Source organism: Pecten maximus, chromosome 3 (assembly GCF_902652985.1).
Source record: "Pecten maximus chromosome 3, xPecMax1.1, whole genome shotgun sequence".
In the NCBI taxonomy this organism is placed as follows: Eukaryota; Metazoa; Mollusca; class Bivalvia; order Pectinida; family Pectinidae; genus Pecten; species Pecten maximus.
Genome location: NC_047017.1, coordinates 46,043,228 through 46,059,952, shown reverse-complemented (window position 1 = coordinate 46,059,952; position 16,725 = coordinate 46,043,228). Strand labels below are relative to the sequence as shown.

At 37.2% G+C, this 16,725-nt stretch overlaps 1 protein-coding gene across 1 annotated transcript; it reads right to left on the bottom strand.

Annotated features, from left to right (window-relative positions):
* Positions 1-99: 99 nt before the first annotated feature.
* LOC117324334 (leucine-rich repeat-containing protein 74B-like) lies at positions 100-11,037 on the bottom strand. The gene is made up of 15 exons (XM_033880129.1): positions 10,898-11,037; positions 10,479-10,576; positions 10,080-10,255; positions 9,708-9,815; positions 9,267-9,360; positions 8,696-8,745; positions 8,341-8,422; positions 7,797-7,882; positions 7,106-7,300; positions 6,166-6,258; positions 5,223-5,337; positions 2,171-2,340; positions 1,151-1,239; positions 582-592; positions 100-222 (listed from the first exon to the last, which is right to left on the bottom strand). The coding sequence occupies exons 1-15, from the start codon at positions 10,984-10,986 to the stop codon at positions 191-193; spliced, it is 1,488 nt and encodes a 495-aa protein (XP_033736020.1). The 5' UTR covers positions 10,987-11,037; the 3' UTR covers positions 100-190.
* Between the last annotated feature and the right edge of the window lie 5,688 nt (positions 11,038-16,725).

The following is a 16,725-nucleotide window of genomic DNA, read 5'->3' as shown; positions in this document are numbered from 1 at the left end:
CGAGTAAATTGTGTTTCTTTCAAAGAGGCTCAGAACAGAGAAATGTCCCTTCGGCAAACAAACAAAACGAAAGGATTTAAAAAAAAAATGAAGAAATTATGACGAAATATGTTTCCTTTTATTATGCCTGCAGATGACAGAATTATTTTCAATACAGTGATGTTCCTTAACTTAGGTGATGGGGATGGTGTCACTCAACAGCTGCGGCAGCGGTCAGTTTACCTGTGTAGAGGATAACAAAACATTGGCCGTATTTTCTTAATCGTTTCTGTTATTGATAGCATTGTTAATTATTGTAAATATTTCTATATTAGTAGTAAAAGTTCATGTTCATTTCATTTGACATTCTTCAAGGTCATGCAAATTCTTTAAATGTCCAACACAAGCTATTTATTTCATACACATTAAGAATCATTCCGTTTAGTGTTGTACAGCATCCGCATTACATCACACATTTAGTTATTGTACGGATTACTCCATGCTATCAAATATAATTAAATACGTGTGGACAGTGTGATAAAAACTCAGGTGATGGGGTGATGCTAACTAATACAGGCTTGGTAGATAAAGAAAATACTTACCCTTCAGAGGACTGAAAAGAGAAGCAGATACCATTTCTTGCTATTTATGTTATAACTTACATCTGATAAGAAATTCGTTATTTTGTGAAATGAACTTGTTGAAAATATTCGCGCTTAAGATTTCCTGCTTAATGTTTAGTAAATTGATTCCAGCATAGCGGAGATATCTTGTGTTCCTTGTAGTAGTACATAATATTTAACAAGTGTAATGCAAAATCACGAAATAAACTTACTTCTGACACTTTAATCGTAAATAAAGTCAAATTTCACGTAATGTGCATACGTAAATTACAGGATCTTGTGACCACGTACAGCCTTAATGCATGTCATATTTCTATAAATTATATTCATACTAAAGTATATTCAAGTTATTCATCCACCAATGCAAATGACAGATTCTGTTCAACAATCGGCAAACGTACACGGTACAGTAATGACTAAATAAGGTTGTCTGTGGTATATCATCAACAACAGTACACTGTACAGCAATGACTAAATAATGTTGTCTGTGGTATACCAGAATCGCATGCCAATATATTTGGTTGATTTTGGATTTCGTGATCACTCACCTATAGTCAATCAATCCCTCGCACGCCACACCTTCCAGGAACGTCGTCAAATTGTCGCCCTGTTTTTCGGATAGTTCTACTCCTGCACTCTAAGCCAATACAATAAAACGAACACTACCTTTAGGATTCTTGCCTTCTCGTGATCAAAATAACACGGGATATCAGCGTGAACAACATTACGGATTGTATAATTAAAACCAAAACTTCATATACATCACAGGTCTCTATCAATAATGGATGTCAGCTGCTTTTGATCTGTCAATGAAGTTATAAGAAAAATTGTACCACCACCTTTGTTTCATAAAATTCCGTAAAGGACTACGTACAAGGAAAGGGATTAAAATGACATCCTGTTTACAGCCTTACTGCACGCAGCCTCTGTAGCGAGCATAAGATGTTAGTGAAGGGGCGAGGTGTACGTTTATGTCGGTTTGGTATTACTAGGTTCTGTCGATACGTCATAGTATGCAAATTGTTGTGCAATTATGTTCAATCAATCATACATAAAAGGAAATCAGGCCATCTCTATCAACATGCAAACGTAACATGTTATGTAACAGGAAATTCTGAAGGATGCTATAAATCCTGTTAACTTCACGAGAATGGATGCATTTGACTTTTTTTTCAAGGAAGTTCAAAAAACAAATAATATTTCAATTTCTTATGAAATACGTTTAGGGTTGTGTTTGAGTTAACACTCATTTAAATGAACAATAAATGGAAGTACTGGAATAGGCTGGATAAAACTTTTGCCTAAACGACTAAATGGTGAGGTAGCTATGCTCAATGACAAGAAGTAACGATCAATCTGAGACGAGATAGGCAATGATGACAAAGAGTTAAAAACGTATAAAACGATACAATACAATAACACTTTGTTATTAACGGAACAGGTATAGACAGACAGTAGGATGAAGAGTGAGCGTTTGTCATACATGACTATTTCACGTGCAATACAAACATCTTTACAACAATACAATATAAATTTATAAATTTTATAAATATTCCATTATGATATACCTGTATGGCCTCCAGAAAATCGTATGAAGACAGCATGCCTTCCTTCCGTTTGTCGGCATTGAGTAAGGCATCATACAGTTTTATATCGTTCTCCTCACAATATTTCTTCATTAAAGACATGATGATATCCGAGGATACCAGAGAGAGTGGTGTTCCGAACAGGTACTTATCTACGATTGGTAAAAAGGTATCATATAGATTATTGATGAATTAATAAAGTTACAAGCGTGATAATAAAACAATACAGAGTGTTATTACCTCAGTCCCAAGGCAATGTACGCCGGGTGTCTCACGAAATCATTAATGATAAATACCATGTACCAACGGGATGCTATCAAAGTATTTCTCACTTGACTCCTACATGAACAATCAGAAGCTTCCCAGGAAGGGGTTTTATAACCTTTACATATAACACCTGGCTTACACATATCCTTAAGAGTTCTCCAAATGTCCTTACCTGGCTTTACTCTGATAGGTATGTCACCCATGTCCTTACATGGCTTCCGACTGATTGGTATGTCACCCATGACCTTACCTGGCTTCCGTCTGATGGATATATCCTTCATGTCCTTACTTGGCTTCCGTCTGATGAGTATGTCCTACATGTCCTTACTTGTGTCCGTCGTCTGATGGGTATATCCTACATGTCCTTACCTGGCTTCCGACTGATGGGTATGTCCTACATGTCCTTACCTGTCTGTCATCTAATGGGTATATCCTACATGTCCTTACCTGGCATCCGTCTGATGGGTATGTCCTACCTGTCCTTACCTGGCTTCCGACTGATGGGTATGTCCTACATGTCCTTACCTGTCCGTCGTCTAATGGGTATGTCCTACATGTCCTTACCTGGCATCCGTCTGATGGGTATGTAATGTATGACCTTACCTGGCTTCCGACTGATGGGCATGTCCTACATTTCCTTACCTGGCTTCCGTCTGATGGGTATGTCCTACATGTCCTTACCTGGCATCCGTCTGATGGGTATGTCCTACATTTCCTTACCTGGCATCCGTCTGATGGGTATGTCCTACATTTCCTTACCTGGCTTCCGACTGATGAGTATGTCCTACATGTCCTTACCTGGCATCCGTCTGATGGGTATGTCCTACCTGTCCTTACCTGGCTTCCGACTGATGGGTATGTCCTACATTTCCTTACTTTGCTTCCGACTGTTGGGTATATCCTACATGTCCTTACCTGGCTTCCGACTGATGGGTATGTCCTACATTTCCTTACTTTGCTTCCGACTGATGGGTATGTCCTACATGTCCTTACCTGGCTTCCGACTGATGGGTATGTCCTACATTTCCTTACTTTGCTTCCGACTGATGGGTATGTCCTTCATGACCTTAGCTGGCTTCCGACTGATGGGTATGTCCTACATTTCCTTACTTTGCTTCCGACTGATGGGTATGTCCTACATGTCCTTACCTGGCTTCCGTCTGATGGGTATATCCTTCATGACCTTACCTGGCTTCCGACTGATGGGTATGTCCTACATGTCCTTACCTGGCTTCCGTCTGATGGGTATATCCTTCATGACCTTACCTGGCTTCCGACTGATGGGTATGTCCTACATGTCCTTACCTGGCTTCCGACTGATGGGTATGTCCTACATGTCCTTACCTGGCTTCCGACTGATGGGTATGTCCTACATGTCCTTACCTGGCTTCCGACTGATGGGTATGTCCTACATGTCCTTACCTTGCTTCCGACTGATGGGTATGTCCTACATGTCCTTACCTGGCTTCCGTCTGATGGGTATGTTCTACATTTCCTTACTTGGCTTCCGACTGATGGGCATGTCCTACATGTCCTTACCTGGCTTCCGTCTGATGGGTATATCCTTCATGACCTTACCTGGCTTCCGACTGATGGGTATGTCCTATATTTCCTTACTTTGCTTCCGACTGATGGGTATGTCCTACATGTCCTTACCTGTCTGTCGTCTGATGGGTATGTCCTACTTGTCCTTTCATGGCTTCCGACTGATGGGTATGTCCTACCTGTCCTTACCTGGCTTCCGTCTGATGGGTATGTCCTACCTGTCCTTACCTGTCTGTCGTCTGATGGGTATGTCCTACCTGTCCTTACCTGGCTGTCGTCTGATGGGTATGTCCTACCTTGTCCTTACATGGCTTCCGACTGATGGGTATGTCCTACCTGTCCTTACCTGGCTGTCGTCTGATGGGTATGTCCTACCTGTCCTTACCTGGCTTCCGTCTGATGGGTATGCCCTACATGTCCTTACCTGTCTGTCGTCTGATGGGTATGTCCTACTTGTCCTTACATGGCTTCCGACTGATGGGTATGTCCTACCTGTCCTTACCTGGCTGTCGTCTGATGGGTATGTCCTACTTGTCCTTACCTGGCTTCCGTCTGATGGGTATGTCTTACATTTCCTTACCTGACTTCCGTCTGATGGGTATATCCTTCATGACCTTACCTGGCTTCCGACTGATGGGTATGTCCTACATGTCCTTACCTGGCTTCCGTCTAATGGTTATGTCCTACATGTCCTTACCTGGCATCCGACTGATGGGTATGTCCTACATGTCCTTACCTGGCTGTCGTCTGATGGGTATGTCCTACATGTCCTTACCTGTCTGTCGTCTGATGGGTATGTCCTACATGTCCTTACCTGTCTGTCGTCTGATGGGTATGTCCTACATGTCCTTACCTGGCATCCGTCTGATGGGTATGTCCTACATGTCCTTACCTGGCATCCGTCTGATGGGTATGTCCTACATGTCCTTACCTGGCTGTCGTCTGATGGGTATGTCCTACATGTCCTTACCTGGCTTCCGTCTGATGGGTATGTCCTACATGTCCTTACCTGGCTGTCGTCTGATGGGTATGTCCTACTTGTCCTTACCTGGCTGTCGTCTGATGGGTATGTCCTACATGTCCTTACTTGGCTTCCGTGTGATGGTAATGGCCTTCATGTAAATGTCCTTACCTGTCTGTCGTCTGATGGGTATGTCACCCTTGTCTTTACCTTGACTTCCGTCTGATGGGTATGTCGTAACCTACATGTAAATGTCCTTACCTGGCTTCCGTCTGATGGGTATGTCGTAATCGCTCAGAACACGAGCTCTCAATACTGTTATTTCTCTGACTAAACTCCCCTCCAGTGTACGGAACTCCTTGTCAACCTCTATACCCTGAATGGCCAAATATATTCACATCCAATGCTGTTTTTAGTATATCATGAACATTAACTTAACATCCTATCTGCAGTTAACTTAAAAATACCTGCCGTAATTTACATTTACTATTGAATCTTTATTTTTTTTTAACTACTATTACGCTATATGAAGTAGTTTTAGGTAATATACGTCAGCTGTATACTTTTCAGAAAAAACTTAATGTATTCTGATGTATCGTGCTACAAATAAAATAGAACATAAAAGTTTGAGCTTAGCGTTATACAAGATTTGTTACAAGCATCAAAAACAGTTATCAATTAAAATGGGGTCCGTAGTGACAGAGAAACACGAAGGGACGTCGCAATCACTACCGCACTGTTTTGGATCCGATGTGATACACAAATAGAAACTCATTTAGCACCACACATATTAGGGGTGGGCAAGAATATTGCGTAAGCCAATATATTGCAATGTTGTTTTTTTTCTATGGCAATATATTGCAGCATATTTCTTCAACTATTTCAGGGATTTTAACAGCAGAATTTGGAATTTTTTTACTAATAGTTTTCTATCTAAACCTTAATTTAACTTGCTGGATGTGGTATAAATCGCGTGAGTGTTTTTATGACACAGTTTGGGTTACATAACTGGATTAAACCAAGTAATTGTTTCTCTTCTGCTCATGTTTTAGTCATTTGATCTACAACATTCATTCAAAATTACCGAAATACATTATCCTGATATATCGCAATATCCCTTCTACTACTGCAGTATATTGCAGCATAAAAATTGATTGCAATACCCACCCCTTCATATCATAGCATATTGTCCGACTTAACTCACCGACAGGTCGAGTGTAGTGATGATACTGTTTTCATTGTTGATGCCTCTGAGGACAGCCTTTGCGCCTTCTGCACCTATTGGATTGTTGGCCATCTAATTTATAAACAGGGGTGATATAAAAACATAGGATAAAACACTTTTCAGACTAAATGATTATCTGCTAGTTAATAGACACGCAGTATTTCAACTGTTTCCTACAGTGTCTCGGTAGAATACACGAGAAAAGTCTTTTGGGGCCTAACAACGCTCGTTAAGTATGTTAAAATTGATACAATTATTTAACGGGCAAAATACCAAAGAATTAGAAAAATTGGCCAAATATATCAAAGTGGCAAATGTCAAGAGAGCTTCTTTAACATAGTTATGCTCTCTGAGTATATTGTCTCTGGCACGATTTATGTTTTTGTGTGTTTTGTCTGATGTTGTCAATGTTATGTAAGTATATTATGTATGTATATGATACTGATGAGCTTAAAGTAAGCACTGGACATCAAACATTGATCGATTGCAGTAAACATCTGATCGTTCGTAGTTATGTCGATTTATCCAAGAGACATCACATGCAATGTGACACCGACATTGCGTACATGTTGTCGTGTTGTCGGTATGTCATACTGGTGCGTTGGTACATTGTTGGAATGTCACATTGACTGGGACACCAACACTACAACGTAAGTTAACTAGAATCAGCTATCATGTTATAAAACTCAATGCGGTTTTTATTTGCATTCTCTTTTCTGTATTTCTAGCTTTCGCTTCTGTATTCGCCTTTACTTCGCTGCACTCTTCTTTCTCTCACTTACACGCTGAAATGAAAACCTTGTTGCATTCTTCTCTCTCATGCTCAGCCAAACAAGTCGCTGCAGTCGTATTAACGAACACACTGAAACGAAAACATGAAGTTACCTGCATAAGAATCGAAAAGTATTAAATTACTCACTATGAATGTGATGAGGACATCATTGACTTCAAGGGCCTTCCCTATCAGTATGGCTCCAATGGGACCTATTCTGTTGCCGCTGATGTTCAAGGTCAATATAGTGTTGTTCTTCTTTATGATGTCGGCCACTCCGAAGGCACCCTCATTGTCAAACCCGTTCATCGAGAGATTGACATCTCTCAGACGGCAGTTACCCTGAACCAATAGAAAGCTTGTTATTCTCGTATAACAGATTATTACACGGGACTTATAGAGAATTACCACACATAAGATCACATACAATGGCTTTTCACACTATGAAGTTCAAAAAGGCTTTGGAGAATGCGTGTCGCTCAGCATGGCATATTGTACATGCAAACAATGAACCTCACATACGTTACACAGGAACAGGATGGAAGGACCACTCTTCAGAACATCAATGATTGTGGTATCGGTGTAATGCATGTGTTCCATTGAACTTGTCGTTATTTTTTCTAAACACTATGAAAATATTAGTTGAGTAGAGTACATCAAATAACTTGATAGTTATTTGTTTCAAATTAAGCATTATATTTAATAAACGCCGAAATTATTTTCAACATATCGTATTTATTGATCTCATATATCTTCATTAAATGCAAGTATATGTCTTGTGTATTCCGTCGTTCTATCATCAGTTGGATGTGTATTGGTTATCGACGTGGAAACATACCGCTATGCCGTCACAAATTTCCATCAAACTAGATTTCCGGAAGTAATTCCAACTTAGGTCGATGTCCTCTATCGTCTCATTCTCGCCTGTACATCGACATACAGAAAAAAAATAGTTTATTTCATCAACTTATATTGGTATAATAATAAAAGTTTTATATAGTTATGGAAAAACTATCCATCCCATCCATGAACCCGTAGCTATCAATGAATTTATATATCTGGTCAAGTGTACAAACGGTACCACTCATCTTCTTATTTCAATATTCAGGCCATTGTCTAAATCGGGTAGAATTTTTTTTTTTCAGGCCATTATCTAAATCGGGTAGAATTTTTTTTTTTTTTACACGCATACTAAGATTCGTGAATAGTCTCATTATAATATTGGAAACGTTTATCATCGCAATATATGCTGCAAGGAACTGACCACGTGGCAACCGCACGCGGAGACAACAAAGCAGTCATGGCTATATAAGGGGAAGCAACTCTTATTCAATCCGCTCTTGAAGTGGTCCATCTGTAACATTTCATCCGACCCGACTTACCGATAGCATGTCCTAGTATTTTCCCACATCCGTCAGAAAAGCCATTGTGGCTTAAATTGATTTTCTTCAGTCTGTTATTTTCCTGAAAAACAAATTATTTCATCACTGATTCATTCCCACAAGAGCTCAATTTATTTTTGCATACATAATTCGAAGATATAGACTCGGCGGGACAGTCTCACAAAAGTAGTGGATGCGTTGTGACACCCACTAATGTAATACTGTATTATTCAGCTAAGTTTTGGGTTTTAGACTAAAGCATTGGCCAAGCCAAGGAAACTACTGAAAAGTAATATTAGGTTTTCCATTTTATGTAATATTATGACAAAATGCTAGAGAAAGCCTGTAGACTCACGTAAAATGCTTCGGCTAAAGTAGGCGCGTCGGCATCAGAAAACTGGTTACCTGCAAACAGAAAGAACAGCATTTGTATATATAACCATGAATATGAGTACTATTTTTAATTATGCTTTTTGAATTTTGCCAGTGAAAACATCGACATTATGTCATACTCGCGAAACATATGTTATATTCAAAGGGAAACCTCCATGCCTCTATATATAGAGCTGAACACCGAACATCTCAAAAGCGCTATTAAAAAATTGGAATTACAGTCGGGTTTTTCCCCGTATTTGATACCGTGTGTATCTAAAGACAATGGGTCCATTTTCATAAGAGTCAAACACTATGTGACTGAAATATCAATGTTCAGGATCTGGACACCGTATTACTTTATCAATTCTACTGTGTAAAATGCATGTACATGTGAGAAGCCCTTAATAAATGCATGGCTATTTGAAGACGATTTTAAGATGTGTGTAAGTTTCAATTGCATGCTGCTATCTCATGCAGAAGGCCACACATGTACATTTTCAACATTGATATATATGTTCCCGGATACGATACATTTCCCTGTCCACACGTACCTGCCAGGTTTATCGACCTGAGCGTGATATTTATCGTTAACATGTTGGAAATGGCCGCCGCTCCACGACTGCCAAGACGATTCTCTGAAATGTCCTGAAAGTACATTATTCTATCTTAAGTAGATATTTACTTTGTCAAACCGGCGATGTTCTCAAAGCAACTGCCAACAGAGCAATCAATATTTGTTAGCTATAAGATGGTATTTAATACTCCCTACTATATTGAGAGGAATGCGTTATTTCAGAGATGTGGGATTTTAGCGCGGTTATTTTCTATTGCAATATTATAAAATCATGTAAGAAGATGGTGTGTTAAGAATTCAGGAAATGAATTTTCAACACGCATCGTTTAAAGACAGCATTGATTCTATGATAGAAACACTTATTATGCCCGATTTTGAAACTGAGAGGTAAAAATGCATTCCAGTGTTTTTTTCTTACCAGATCGGTTATGTAACAGTTCTCCTTCAACATCTTGGATATATACTCGCCACCTTCTCCTTCTAGCCAATTGTCCTGGAGGTCAAGTGTCAAAACTGTCGTATTGTTCTGAAATCGATGATATTTTAAAAAACATATTAGATATCTACATAAAATATCATTTTCATACGTGCTATATAATGTAAATCAAATAAGAATGGAAACAATGAAAAGGAAATAGAAAATCGCGATACTTCAGTCAAGTTATCGAAATTCCGTTACAGTTTAAGGCATATAATTGCATCTTCATTTATTCGTTTGGTTCTCTGTTACGAACGCATGGAGGCGAGTGTTGTTAGCTATTTTATGTAAAATTGTACCATTGCAGATTACCATAAGAGGATGAGCTAGCGCCTTTGCACCCAAACTTCCTAGACCATGGTGCCGCATGTTGAGTACTTGGTCCTGCATGTGTCTAACGAAGTAGGACACGGGAATGACGCCCAGGTTTTTACACACAGATAGATACAGAGCACGTCCCGTCAGGTCAAAATCCGACTTCTTATCTTCTGTGACAAAAATCAAAGTTACCGGATGTAAAACGTGCCATGTGCCTCTGACTATAGTGATGGATTGCTAGATAGGTATTGGTAGATTTTCTAAATGCTTTTTTGAATGTATTGTACTTTTTTTAAGATGAGCTTTACTGACACTCTAAAGTTAAAATGGAATAAAATGAAGCAGGAATTCAGATATTCTTATTTACACTTTTGATCGTGATTTTAAAAATACCTTCCAATTCCAGATCGGTGTCTGTATCAGCATTTTTACCCGATCCCTCACGTGAACGTCCTCCATTTGACACATCTGACGTCACAGACAATGAGCTTCTGTAAATCAGATGCTTTCGTCAATAAAACGGCTTACGATAACAATTGTGATGGTAACGCTGTAAGATATATTGATGTAGATAAATCTACCCCATGTGTGTCTAAACTTTAATTTGAAAACTAAAATACAGGAGGCGGCGGTGGGGGGGGGGGGGGGGGGGGGGGGGGTATAAATGTCTAGATATTTCCCCTAAAACGTGTTTTTTCAGTAGATCAAGCCTCTATGCAACTTTCTTTGAACAAACAAAAATATATAAAATACTTTAACTATCTACTGGTGTCTTTAACGATGACATTGCTAACGGAATATAAAATAATTACGCATTTGATAACACGTCATTCTTCACTTCCTCGTCGACATTATCATCAAATGTCGGGGTGCCATAATCCCTAAATTGCGCTTCTGTCATATCTCTTCTTCATCCAACAACTTGTCTCTCATAGCAGGATATGACGTCATGATATAACGCCATGACGTCGTTGGAAATATGGCGGGATATTGAAAGAAATAGTTTCGCGACAATATCTACATCCTTGGTTTGTTACAGTTTTACATGTGTCGTACGCGCACTTGCCTGGTCGCTTACCCGACAAGAATCGAACCCCGACTGTCCCTCCTGATCCCATATGATAGCCTATATACGTGTAGGCGGTTTCAAGCCATTTGATTTTTTTTATCTAATCCACATCTGTATCTTTATACAGACATATGGATTTAAAACAAAGGCTTGTCTAAATTTAAAAACGGGAATAGCTTTGATTTCAGAAATACAAGTGTAGATATCTGTATTTCCTAAAAAAAAAAAAAAAACACTAATTTAAAATTACCTACAGTTGAGTGTAAGCTAACCTTTACACCTAGTACATTAGTAGTGCACTACGTTTAAACTACAGGTAAACTACACCCTAAGAGGTGATGAACAGCAAAACCCCCATACAGGTAATGGGCAGTACCCAAGGCTACCTGAGATTTTTACCTGCATGTGCTATCTAGCAGTTATATTCTAATCTTCAGCTGAAAGGCCGTAAGGCCGTAATAGCGGACGTAAACCCCTTTAAATAAATATATTCAAAGAGTTATTAAAAAGGTTTTGGAAGTTTAGTTTGCCAGTGTTATATTTACACTGTAACTACTTTACAAATCCTTTAACTAAGTTAAATTGTTCAAGCCAAGTTGTAATACACCTTCCATCTTCCTTTACTGAAATAGTTGAAATTTCTGTACATGTACCCGTGTGCAGGTATCAAATACTTTGAAGATCTAAGATATTGGATCTGATTCCAGGTATATGTATCAGTTACAGGTAACACAGAATGAGATAATGGCCTGAGGGAACAATTAATGTCATTTTTGTTATGAAATACTGGCAAACTTGGGGAGGGGAAGGGCAACAGTTTTAAGCTTATATAACACACATACATGTTCATGTATCTGGAGCTGTACTTGTCATACAACACTTGAATTATACAACACTTGTATTTGTAATTTCATAGTTTTCTTCTATAAAGTTACCTGCTAACAAATATATTATATACACATCGGTGGATCATGTGGACCTTAAGCCAATGTTTTGTTGGGTTTTTTTTACAATTCACGCGTTTTCTGCAATACTGTTTAAAAAAAAAATTGGGATACATTTAGATCAGCATTTAAGTGTTTCCCTATTGCATTAAGAAACTGATTATTTGTTCTTTACCTTAAAATGTATAACTGTCATTAACTGATGGGGATTTTACCTCTTCTAATCTATATTTATTGAATATCTTTATTGTGAAGAAAAATGTATATAAAAAATAATTATTTTTTGATGTTCGCAAAAAAAAAAATATATAATTTTTTTGAAAAACATCCACAGGTAGATATCATATGGGTAGTGTTAGATGCTAATTACAGGTAGGTAAGGCAGAGGAGCCTGGCACAGCATGCTATAAATGGACCCCTGGGGGTAACTGGGGACTTTACAAAACAGACACACCTTAAAGTGTACCCGGAACGATTTGCTATGTTAAGCTTAAAAAATGTGATTTAGGATGAAAGTAAAAAAGCTGAAAGTCCGACTTTCAATTCAATTCAATTCAATTCATTTATTGACTTTAGGTCTATGACCCATCAGTACATAAATTAATTTACATGTATTTATATATGTATATATATATATATATGAATACAACATGTATTATAATAAAATTACAAAACGTAATTGACTTATTATAATTAAATACGGAAACCGATTAACCGACATATGTACTATATTATGAGGAATATTAATCAACCATATTGTCTACTGGCAACATCAGCAAAAAAAAAAATACATTGTAACCACTTAATCTTACAAGGGCTGCGCCCAATCACAGAATTGATACTAATTATAATACACTGTTACAGAATAAGGATTCTAGGAGAACTTTTATAACAGTCAGTCAGAGAGACATGGAAAAAAAAGTATCAGATAATACCATTTGGTAAACACGACAGACGGACACCGGGAGGTTCAACATTGTATAAGCACACTATTATGCAATAACGTGTTACATCAAAACTCAACACCTACACAAACCGAGTATATTTACACAATTCTGCAACTAAAAGCTTCTTTGATAAATCTTCCTAGCAAATTCAATTCTTTAAGACTATTTGTGTTCAGTAATTCTATTACTTTGAAGACTGAAGGTTTTTTCCAAAAATATTTCTTTATATATTTTCCTCTAAGAGTTGAATATTTTTGACATACGAGTAAAAAATGAAATTCATCCTCAACTTCTAAAGAATTACAGTTAATGCAATACCTATGACACCTGGGAATATTCTTATACCTTCCTGATTCTATAGCTAGATTGTGTGCTGAAAGTCTCAATTTTGTTATCATTTTTCTCAAATGACTTGGTAATGATTTGGTGAGGTAGAATTGCAGTGTTACTTTATTAACCATATGTTTGTATAGATCACATTTACTCGACATATGTAATGAGTTAAACAATGTCTGAGAGGCCTGGTCATTAATTCTTTCTTTTATAATAGGCATATAAACAAAATCAGAAGGTAACTGGCGTAACCATATATATCCAAATCCAAGTTCAAATAATTTGTGCTTCACATGCAAGAGCCAATTCTGTTTTGGATTCTCTTTCTCAATTTCCATGTAGAGCAAGTTGTAAGCCTCTCTTAGTATACAATTATCAGAATTCAACAATTTAAACCAAAATTTTAACATTCTATTAAGTTGCATATTCTTCAGTGGGAGTCGCCCAAGTTCGATATAAATCATAGCGTTACAGGTAGATTTTTTAACGCCCAGTAAGTTTTTACAAAATTCTAAATGTACCTTTTCAACTTCCAAAGCATTATGAGTACTCCATACTTCACAAGCATAGCAAAGAATACTGCTAATATAAGTATCAAACAAATGCAACATAGTTTTTATATTTAAGTTCAAATTATTACACTTTGAACGTAGGGCAAAAAGAGCTTTACGACCTTGTTCGGCTAAATGCTTAGACATAAAGTTAAATTTATTATTAAACTTAAGAAGAAATCCTAAATAACAGAACTGGTCTACCACTGAGATATTTATACCGTTATATGTCCATGTTTCGTTATCTTTGACTTTACCGCCCTTCCGAAAAACTACGATTTTTGTTTTATCTGTATTAACTGTCATTTTCCATTTATCTGAGTAAGACCTTAAATTATCCAAAAGGCTTTGCAATCCCTCGACTGATTCGGAAATCAGTACAAGATCATCTGCATACAACAGGAGAAAGAGACTCAGTTCTCCGAAATCGTAACTTGGGGCCTCGTTTTCAATAAAGTAGTTTTCAAAATCATTAATGAACAGGGAAAAAAGTAATGGTGATAAAATTTCCCCTTGAAATAAACCGACCTCATTTGAGAAGAAATCTGAGCATTTCCCGTTTAGCAAGACACATGATTTTACTGAATTATATAGAGATTTCACTGTTTTTAAGAAATTACCCCGTATACCCAATTTAGAAATTTTATACCACAGGCTTACTCTGTCTACATAGCGACTTTAGTTTTAGAGTAATTGCGATTTTTCTCGAAAACACACCTGAAGCCCAAAGCCGTTGACCTCGTTTCAGTGACGTCACAGGTTTAACGGGATCAGAGCCGCCATATATAGAAAATATATAAAAACAAACGTGAACACGTGCCTATAATTAATGCAAATTAGACAACAATAGTGTAAGTGCTGAATAAACTTTTTGAGTTATATTTGTGAGTTAGTTAATAACAAATGCTACCGAAACCAGGGACATATAATTTCCTATTATAACGGGCCATATATAGCATGTAGCATCTTACTCATTTTCTCTCTCTCATAACGAGCTGTATACAACATGTAACATCTTACTAATTTTCTATTATAACGGGCCAAATACAACGTGTATCATCTTACTAATTTTCTATTATAACGGGTCGTATATAACATGTATTTGAATAATTTTCTATTTTAACGGGTCGTTGTAACATGTACAACATTTGAATAACGGGCCGTTTATAACATGTAACGACTTACATCATGTAGCCTTTATTATGAGGGCTTGTTTTTTTTTCATACCAATATTTATTTCGGTTATAATACTTCTAGTAATAGAAGTTTAAAATGCAATTCATACACGATGTAAAATAAATGCTGAAAATTTTGATTTTTTTTTCTAGCTAAAACAGCAATGGATACGTTGCAATTACACTTGAAGATACCGTTATTTGTGATTTTCGGATAATTGTTCGAAATTGATAAAACTTGTCCATGAAAGATTAGTAACTCCCAGACAAGATTCATAGAGTAAATGAGCCAACTTATGTTAATTATTCTATAGGCAAACCTTTGAGATACGAATTTGTTTCGCTTGTAGGGAAAACGAAACTCACTGAATTCCAAAAATAATGTGTTTGATTTCAACAGAGACCTATATAGGTCTCTGATTTCAACAACTTGAAAATGTATTCCCTATAGTATAAACGCAATTCAAGCTCAATTTACGTACATAAAAGCATATCTGCGGAATTTTTTGAAGTGAGAAACCAAACGCGTCAACTCACACGTGTGCCGATTAGAACGCCAGAAATCACAGACACCTGTGGTGCAATGACAGGTAAGGTTACAGATGTTAAACATTTCTGAGCGGCAATATCGAATGGATAAGCGAGTGTAGTATACAATAGTGTAGTCAGGGGATAGAAGGCTATACTGTTGGTAAACTGATATGAGTGATATAAGCTAAAGCTGAGATCTAGAACGTGCTGTAAAACACAATTTCACGTACTTCCCTAAATTACCAAGCTCTTTCCTGTTACGTACAGACAACAGCTGGATAAGTTTATATGAAGATGGGCGATTGCAGTCATACATTTTAATGAACTTCTTTTGATTATCTTAATAGAATGGACATATTAAAACGAAATGAAACTCGTCCTCTACCTGGTTTTGGTCACAATTACGACAAATTCTATTCGCCCTTGGAATATTGCGATACCTATACTAACTGGAATACTAACCCACTCAAACTTGAGAATATATTTTCTAAAGTCCTGTTTTAAGTGAAGATATGACTTGCGACACATGAATGGAAAGTAAAACAACAAAGATCTCGATCACTTCACGATAATGACACAATGTGCAATATATCATATAAGAACCGCAGCCAATTTTATTTTGAGTTAATATTAGATAAAAAATTTACCAACATTTAAATATACCTGGTAAAGACTTTATAAGGCAGTCAATCTACACGGGTCTGTTTTTGTAACAACTACAGGTATCTAACACAGGTGTCCAGTGGCACTGTCCATTACCTGTATAGGGGGATTTGTGGTCACACCTGACTGGACGTTGTGCACTACTAGTTTACCTGTGGCTTAAATGTAGTGCACTAGGGTGTAAAGGTTAGCTTAAACTAAACTGTATACAGATATACAATTCAAATGCAGATATCATTATCTAAAATAAAGGTTATAAGATATCTATATTTTTTTTATTTAATATAGATACTCATGTTTGGTATTTGAACCAGAGACCTATATACTACTTTGAACTCATGCTTGATATCTCTATCACGTCATTTCGGTTTTTACCTATTTATAATTCAGATCTCCATTTTATTAGATTCTAATGCATGCTTGTCAT